The following is a 9,517-nucleotide window of genomic DNA, read 5'->3' as shown; positions in this document are numbered from 1 at the left end:
TATCAAGTAACCTTTCTCTCCTTCCATTTAATTCCCGTAAACTCATAAGTCCACAAAGACATGAAATTGTTCGAAACTTTCTGGTCAAAGACCTTGAAGCTTTAAGTGTGAAGCCATTTCTACGGTAGAATCAATAACAAGTTGACAAGAAAATCAAAAATCGGAAGCATCATTTATTTTCAGAGCTCTAAACTATTGTAAAATCTCTGGGCTATGTACCTGGTGAAAATGCTAATCAACTTTACAAAGATTTCTTTTTGAGATTTTATCAAACTCCCATGATCCTGCACAAGTTTCCACAAGTCCTGAGTAGTAGCAGGACCTATTCCAAAGCTTTAGCAATTAATGCACGTTGAGATAGTTGCTGCTCATAAAGCTCCCGAAATACTCGGTATTTGGCATCATGATACCGCTTCACATTTGGGTCTTTTGATGGATGAATGACCTGGAAAGAGTCAGGTTAATTACACTAAATCAAATAAATATTAATAAAAAAAATATATGACGATAAAGCATAATAGTTTGCCCAAGTATTAATACTAGGTTAGGAGCTACTTACATTTTAGAATATTGGTTTAATGTTTAATAAAGTGAAGCGAGCTGCATAAACCACCCCCACAGTCCTCTCAGTTCACAAACTATTTTATAGGGTAACATACAACTCCCTATTGATTTTGAAATTAAAAGGAGCCAATCCATGTAACGTTGACAATAAAATAGCAAGTTGTTACTAATTCAAAACATATTGACCAGTAAAGGTAGTGCTGAGTAGAAAAATAAATTAATGTAGTTTAAGGCTGTGCAGAGATGGTTTATAAATGCAATCAAAACTTTAACCAAATGACTAGACCAGGGCAGTGCTAAAGTATGGCATAAGAAACAAAATGCAAGTAAAAATTCATTCTGGCAATTTCTGCAACTTCTTCTCTATAATACACAGAAACACCAAAACTATGAAGGAGCAATGAGGTAAAGTCTGCCATGTGTTGCCGAATTCTACCATCAACTTCGAGCCCCAAGCTTAAGCAAGCGCCTTTAGATTTATTTATTCACAACTGATCTATAAAATTCCTTAGAATAATTGCTTTGCAGGTCAACATCATTGAAGTAATACTTCCTTCAAATTCCTTTTGTCTGTTTTTCTCTTTCTTTTTTTTCTTAGAGAGGTGGAGGGAGGTGGGGGTAATGGGATGAACCAAGAGAAAACAACGACTAATGGGAATTCCAGCAAAAACAGAAGGCACAAAGAAAAGCTGCATTCTGTTTTGCACTCGTTTAAAACCTCTCATCCAATCATTCATTGTTTTATACCTAGTTATATATCATAAAAGTTATGAATTGAACTGAAAATTCAGAAGCAAGAGCTCATGCATACCTGACCTGCTGCATTCAGGGCCCTCATGGCCTCACTGAGACTGGCATATTTTTTTGCGGCAACAGCACCAAGAATAGCAGCACCCAATAGCACAGACTCACTTTCTCGTGGTAGAACAATAGGGCAACCTGCACCAATTATGAACAAATAAGCATTGAATTTGTTAACATGCACACAACACTAGAAAAAAAAAACTAATATTCTCAAAAGTAGTCAGAGCAACGCTATCATAGACCTAAAGTACTGAATTTAGTGCATATTTCTTTAATTTTTATACATGTTGCAAAAGAAAAAGTTGTCTGCACATCAAACCCGCTTAGTTCTTCCAACTCTGAAACTCAACACCAACCTTACTGATATGAACTATCTAAAATTCAGTTTGAGGTTCCATGAACTATCCAAGCTAACAATTCAAGATTAAAAGACTTTCCTAACATATTCACAATAATTAATAACTAGTGACAATTGAGACTTCACCTATACATTATATGAAACTGGGAAAAGAAATAATGAGGGAAAATTGCAGTAGAGGTAAATGCCAGTAAATGCACATGTATCAACAATTTTTGGTGCAATGGTTGAACCAGATAAGCAACAATGTAGCTACAGCAGGTGCAAGAATATCCACCGTTAACCAATTCCCAATCTTTTTCTTCATCCAAATGTTGGATCAGCACATAAACCAACCGTCTTATTCTTAACTCGTCTCTACACATGAACATCACACGGTGGCATAAATGAAAATTCACATACAAAGGCTATTCCTCGATCAAAATAATGCACACTAATTTTAAAATTACATAGAAAAATTTTAAGATGAAAACAGTAAAGAGAGTGAAGATGAGTACCAATAATATCTACATGTTCTTGGACAAACACAGGGTTTCTTGAAAGGCCACCACATGCAAGCAACATGTCAATCTGCCAAGAATAAGGATATAATAGAAAGAACAGAAAGTATTAAAACAAATTAAATTTCGTGAATCATTCCATTAACTAAGAAACACATAATTGAAAAGATAAATAATTACAATATAAAACAAATCTCCTAATAACACTAGTCAACTAAAAGTATGAGGTCCAGTTATATGTTTATACATAATATAAAACATGTAACTGCAGAAAAAAAAAAAAAAAAAAGTGCATGAAGATTGAAAGGGATGCTTTCTTACTGTGTGACCATGAGCATTGCAATGCTCCACAATATGGCGTGTACCATATGCAATACCCTGCACGGCAGCAAGGTATAGAAGAGCCAATTGTCTATCACTTGTGTCAAGGGTCATGCCACAAATAATTCCCTTTGCTTTTGGATCTGCAACAGGAGACCTGTAGCATGAAGAATTTAACAATTCAAAGATCTATAACAAAACTTAGGCACTATAACCTGAAAAGACCTTTCATCACTAATCATATACCTGTTTCCATGAAAGTCGGGAAGGACATGTACATCTTGTGTTAAAGCAGCAAGGAATGGAGCCTTTATGTCATCCATTATAGTCCTCAATTTATTGTTCAGTAGTTCAAATAGCGATATGTCTGGAAGACAAGGAAAAGTAATACAAGATCGACCATAGTTATTAAAGGCAACGGCTCAAGGCTGTCCCTGAGAGACGTGAAGTGCAACAACGAAGAAAATAAAGAATTAAACTTCTGACACACATGTACATATTGATACAATCAACAATCTCTTGTTCGTAACAAATGTTTGTCAAAAACCGAGTAAATAAAAACTTAATGCTAAGATACATAGCACAATTAACAATTCAACTTGGCACAAAGATAATGGTAGCATCAATAATTTAACATGGCATAACTAAAAACCAACATGAAAAAAGAAAAGTTATTTTGCTGCTTGTAAAAGTAGGATGTGAAGTTTCCAGAAAAGTAGAGAGAAGAGGAAATAAAAAAAAAGAGGTTGTGAAAGCCAAAGAGGACAGAGAACTGAGGGCCAGCAGAGACAGAATCAAAAGGTCAAGGACATCTTTTTATGGATTGAGCTAGTGAAAGAGTATAACAAATGAAAAGCAAGAAAATGAGGAACTACTTGTTTAAAGAAAATAAAGGTAAAATTGGAGTGAGAAGAATAGAGAAGATAAAGTAAAAAAAAAAAGACATAGAAGAAAGATGACGATAGAGAGATAAAGGAGAAACCTAGTATTGTGATATAGAATAATTCTGGCAGCAACGTTTTATCCCCCTTCTGATCTAAAGCAACACGGGTTCCTTTCTTATAGTTGGTTTATTTTAATTTGGTATGCATGATCTTCATAAGTTCACTTGCATATTGAGATTAATGCTGGAGATTATATAAATATGAAAGAAAAGGGAAAAAAACAACTTTAAGCTAAAATGTTATATACGTGAGCCTACATCTCCTACCTTTTAGTGTTCGAGGCGTTAGGGCTTGTGCCTCGTGCACCTTTAACAACTACGGGGTTAAATTAAGCCACATTACTACGTAAAAAAGCATTAAATATAATTTAGTTAAATGTATATTGTGGAAACTGATATCCTACTCTGAGAAGCAGCATGGTTTGCAAGGCGAGGAGAAGCAACATGGTTTTCTATGATGTAATCTAATAATGCACCAGTAGCACTCTGTCCACCCTCTGTAAGCCAGTACTCAGGGATCATTGCTGCAGGAATTTAAAAAAACGGCCTTAAGATTAAGTTCAGCAATATATTGCTGTGGACAAATAAATGTTGACTTTTGATTAAAGTATGATAATATGCATGCATGTCTGCACATCCATGTCTTAAAAATCATTTCGTTATAACATTCACAATACTTCATAATGATAGCCTGCCCCAGCACTGTAATAATTTTCAGATTGACAGACATTGATATTAGAAATTGTAGATGGTACCTAACCAAAAAGGCCTCAAACCCCAGGAATGAACAGCTTGCTCTGTGATACAGCCATATGACAAGTAGAAGTACCACAGACTAAAGCCATATGATGACATATGACAGATAAATGCTGACTTTTGATTAAAGTATGACAATATGTATGCATGTCTGCACATCCATGTCTTAAAAATCATTGCATTATAACATTCATAATACTCTAAAATGATAGCTTGCCCCAGCACTGTAATAATTTTCAGAGAGACAGACATTGATATTAGAAATTGTAGATGTTACCTGACCAAAAAGGTCCCCAAACCCCAGGAATGAAGAGCTTGCTCTGTGATACGGCCATATGACAAGTAGAAGTACCACAGACTAAAGCCATACGATGACATATTGCTTCTTTATCATGCTCTGTAAAGTCAAAGTTTATGAGAAAGTGAGGAAGTATCTTTTTGCTGTCACAGGACTTAACAGACAACAAAGGTAATGGATCTATCTTTCATTCCAAATGACATAATACCTTTAACATCAGAATATGTGTCAGGAAGTGGGACACTTTCCATGATCCCCACGCCACCAGCATGAGCATCAATCAGTGAAGTCCCCACAGGAGTTCCAGCTTCAAGACCTAGTTCCTAAACATATAAGCAAATACTTAGAGATGTACCGGAGGTTTATGGTTGATAATAAATAAATCCACCCTCCACAGCCCAAATAAAAGTTATGTGCCAAAATTTTAGCGTCTAATCAAATATGTTTGGTCAATGGACCTCAACGAAGCACCACTTGAAATCTATGTGAATTCTTCAGTACAAAATTTCTTGCCTTCGCAGCTGTAGGAGTGAGACCAGAACCTAGAGGATGACCGGGGAAAGCTACACTTCGTCCTGTTTAAATCATATGATGTCAGGTTACCGCTGTAAAGAAGAATAACATATTGGTAAATGCGGAACTAAAATAATAATGTTTGAAAGTAACACATTATGCTTTGCTTTTTTATAGTTAACTAGTTTTACCCACATAGCAGCACGTGAATATTAATAGTTAGACTCGTTATTGTCCACATAATAAAAAATAAAACTATTAAATTTAAAATAAAAACAAACACTACAAATTGACTAAAATGGATTGATGCGTTTACTATTTGAATTTGATTGCACCCAACTCTGATTTTGATCCATGTAATTACGCATTTGATATTTTTAACTAAATTAACATAATTTAAGTAAAAATATAGAATAAATACTTATATCATGTTAAAATAGTAGTAATGTTTGCTAATAGTTCTTTTTCCTAATTTCTAATAATGATCTCAGGTGATTAATATAAATACAGAAACTGAAATGGTAATTAATGATTTATAAGAAACGTTTTAAACTAAATTGTGATCGGTCCAAGCATGTACTATAAAATAACAATTTTTAAGATTCTAGAATTAGATTTAATTATATTTAATGATTAAAAACTCTAATGGAATTGAACTTCTAGAAGTAAACTTATACTTAATGAATTAATAGTATAATTTATTATTAAATTAAATTAATAATGACTAAATTAAGTCAATTAACTACATAATTAATAAGACCATATCAGTAAATTCATTTGTTCCCCTCCTTTTCGCACTACTATATATATATATATATATTATAATAAGTATGTTTCAAATTGTCTTTTAAATACACTTAATCAATGCAGCACCATAAAAGAGGAAAATGTCATAATTGAATAAATCATGGAGGCAGGGTGTATTTAATTGCTATTGTTCTCAACTTGGAAAACGATTTTAACATATAAGGATTTGAAAATACATTCTATATATTGATGGGAATGTTTTAGATAACAATTTCATGAATAATATTAATATCAAAAGCAAACAATGGTATCAAACCTAATCACATTGTATCGGGCCGAATCGGCCACAGCTCCCATGTTTTAAAATAATTCTCATTTGTAAATTTAGGTGTATATTACCTAAGGATTCTTGAGTGAATAGTTTCTTTAGATTCGCAAAGTTGAGAAAACAATGGAGTTAGAAAAATTAAATAGAGTTTGACAAAAAAAAAACTGAGTTGTTCCCAAATTCCCAATAAAATATACATAATATATCGTTTGCTAATAAAAACCATGAATTAATGATGCGGTTCAATGATGGCCATTATACATAGAAGTAGTTAATTTTTGGTTCAACGCGGCAGTAGAGTTAATAGCGGAGATGGTATTGATAACAGTAGTCATGCAGCTAGTTTACTGGTGGCTATGAAATGTGGTAGTATTAAAAACAGTTATAATAATAGTAGCAGGTGAGATTATTGCTCCTAGTAGCAGCCCTGGCACTGGTTGCAGTACAAATCACAAGCTATAGTAATTCTCTAATGATGAAAACAACAATATACAGAAATGTAACCCACTTTTTCCATACTCCTACCCATTCATTTGAAAATCCCTATTGTCCACTAAAAAACGAACTAAAAATTTCAAATTAACTTAGGGATAAATCCCATAATTCCTGATATTGAATGTCTGTCAGATATTCATTGAATTAATTGAAGGAACAACAAACATTCTTTAAAGTGTCAAGCTATTAAAATCCATCTCACAGTTCCCGGTATAAGAGTAGGCCTTATAAAAATTAGATGCACACTAAATCCTTAGCAAGAATACTAAGTTTCCAGAACTTAAGCACAGTATCATGGCAAATTTGATATTCAACTGACAGGTATAACAAACTTAATAAGTCCACAGGCAGCTATACATTCCTCGTATTTTAAGTTTAAATTTTGGTTATCACAAGTCCAGCATCACATGGAAGACAAAGTATGTCAATGATAAACTATCATAAAAATAAAATGCACAGAACTCCTTATCGTATAAGCATACCAATCTTAGCATGATGACCATCTATAAGATCACCCAAGCCAATCTCTTCCCAAAAGTCATCATCCCATCCACAAGCTTCCATATTTTGAGAATCTTTTTCATTCATTTGCTGCATATGTGCATGCCCAAGATATGTCCATTTGCATACTGTGGTACATAGACTACGAGTATCATCTCCCGTTGCTCTAAATATCAAGAAAAAACAAAGAGATCAGCACAGTAGCATCAAATATTCGAGTATTTGACTGGTCTAGGAGAATCATGTACGAGTATGAACGTTAAGAATGTTTGGAGATAAAATAATTACCTGTATGACAACCAATCACTCAAATCCATCCATCTAAACACCATGGACCATGACTCTTGCAAATTTTCTTTCACCCATAGAAGCTGCAATATTTTCAATACTAACACAAACAAATACAGCACCAAAAAGAAAGACAGAAGAACCTATTTTCTCATCAATCTCAATATTTGAAACTCAGAATCAATCAAAGCACTTATCATTCTTAAAATTTTGAAATAAATGCACTGTATATTAGGTCTGATAAGGGGATAGGAAGGCCGTCTTAGAACAACACTTTATCATTGTTCAGAATAAATCATTTGCAATAATTCAATTGAATTACATTCTTAGAAAATCATGTCACTTGTAGTATTATGATTTCATTTCTTTCAAAATGCCATGTTCTTTTTAAGTTGAAAGAATCAAATTCTAGCAACTATGACCTTTTCAAATAAAAACTGACTAAAATTGAGAACTCAGTAATATTGAATTCTTGCAATTTCGAGAGTTTACAAACACAACATGAATAAGTACCTTTGGAGGCTGCATTTCAGGAGAAAGGGCGCCACCACAGTACTGTAACACTGGTGAATTAGAAGAATTAATCTTCTCAGCTTGTTTAACAGCTCTATGATCCATCCAAACTATAATATTTCTTCTTGAATCCCCACTCCATGAAACTGATACTGGTGCTCCATCAGCATCAACAGCCACTAAAAAGTTTTTTTTTTTCAAAAGAAAAAGCAACCTTGATTAAAATAAAATAAAAATTGAATATACAAAAGGCAACATAGCCACAATTTCTACCAAAAAGGCAATTCAGGAATTTAATGTAGAACAAATGAGATCAATTCTTGCACAATCATGTCATTTTTGGCATGATTTCGTTACTTCCATAATACCTTGTTTTTATTTTATTAAATTGAAAGAATTGAATTCTATCAACTATGAGGTTGCCAGACATGAAAACAGAACAGAATTGAATTCTAGCCACAATTGAATTGAATTCTATCACTAAAACAGAATTCCACTACCCAAACAAGCTAAAATAAATATGACAAACCAAGAGAACAAGTAGCAGCAAAACCAATGCCAGTAACTTCTTGACCAGAAACATTTGCAAGTGAACATGCTGACTTCACAGCTGCACATATTGCATGCCATATATCTGTTGACGATTGCTGCCATAATTTAAAAAACAAAAACAAACTATAATTTTTTATCAAATGAAGCTAAATTTAATTTATTTTATATGAAGAATTAAATAAATAACATAGATCGATAACCTCAACACAGTCACGTTCTTTCCAAATTTGAATTGGACTGCTAGACGTCCCTAAGAGTTTCCCGTTCTCATCGAGTAAACCAGCGCGTGCGCTTCCTGTACCGACGTCGACTCCGAGAAAAACGGACCGACGAGGAACGGCTGAGACGGTGGCAGTGGACATCTCGACGGAGAAAGGAGAGGAGGGATCGGGAGAATGGTAGAGAGGAGAAGAATTGGGCTTTTGTTGTTGTGGTCTAGGTAACGGTACCGTATCGGACCACGGAGTTTTTCTGCTTCTACTGCCACTACCAGACATTTTCCTTTTTTCTTTTTTAGAGATTTTGTGATTATTTTGTTTGAATTCTTTTCTCTTTTCCTAAAAAATAAAAAAAGAAAAAGATATTCGGATGACCTACATAGGAAAGGTCGCCAGTTCTCGTGGGTTCAAATTAAATTACCGTGCATCTTTTGTCATGCCTTTTGTTTGTAATATTTACACGCAAAAAGAAATTACAAGGACACGGACACGGTGGAGGCTATGCTTTATTAAATCGGACAAGTGGTCATTTTGCCCAAAAAGCTTAATTGAGTCTGTACAAATTTCTATTGTTTTAATGATAATGGCTCCATTTGGTACTTTATTTAATTAATTATTTAATTATCCAGAAATATATTAACCCATTATCTAGTATTTATTTTAGTCATTGATCATCACTTGAATCAAGTCCGATATTTAAAAAAAATATATTTTTCTACATTATAATATTTGTATTTATATTTTAAATATATTAAACCGATTCGACTGTATATAGAGTCGATCGGCTGTATGTATAACCGAATCGGCTCTACATAATG

At 33.7% G+C, this 9,517-nt stretch overlaps 1 protein-coding gene across 7 annotated transcripts; it reads right to left on the bottom strand.

Annotated features, from left to right (window-relative positions):
* LOC107261775 (FGGY carbohydrate kinase domain-containing protein-like) lies at positions 1-9,051 on the bottom strand. 7 transcript variants are annotated; one of them, XM_048379158.1, is made up of 15 exons: positions 8,682-9,051; positions 8,459-8,576; positions 7,930-8,108; positions 7,417-7,559; positions 7,110-7,294; positions 5,058-5,119; positions 4,753-4,867; positions 4,524-4,643; positions 3,895-4,014; positions 2,794-2,914; positions 2,548-2,704; positions 2,224-2,296; positions 1,376-1,503; positions 560-600; positions 294-445 (listed from the first exon to the last, which is right to left on the bottom strand). In XM_048379158.1, exons 1-14 carry the CDS (start codon positions 8,976-8,978, stop codon positions 583-585), a joined length of 1,836 nt encoding a protein of 611 aa, XP_048235115.1. In that variant the 5' UTR covers positions 8,979-9,051; the 3' UTR covers positions 294-445; positions 560-582. The 7 variants fall into 7 exon arrangements, 6 of the variants coding, with proteins under 6 accessions (XP_015578846.2, XP_015578844.2, XP_015578845.2 ...); XM_048379157.1 differs by having other exon boundaries at positions 1,381-1,503; XM_015723360.3 differs by lacking the exon at positions 560-600 and having other exon boundaries at positions 1-445; positions 1,381-1,503.
* Between the last annotated feature and the right edge of the window lie 466 nt (positions 9,052-9,517).

Source organism: Ricinus communis, chromosome 9 (genome assembly GCF_019578655.1).
Source record: "Ricinus communis isolate WT05 ecotype wild-type chromosome 9, ASM1957865v1, whole genome shotgun sequence".
Lineage (NCBI taxonomy): Eukaryota > Viridiplantae > Streptophyta > Magnoliopsida > Malpighiales > Euphorbiaceae > Ricinus > Ricinus communis.
Note: the sequence above shows the minus strand (reverse complement) of the source record. Positions and strands in the feature narration are given on the sequence as shown.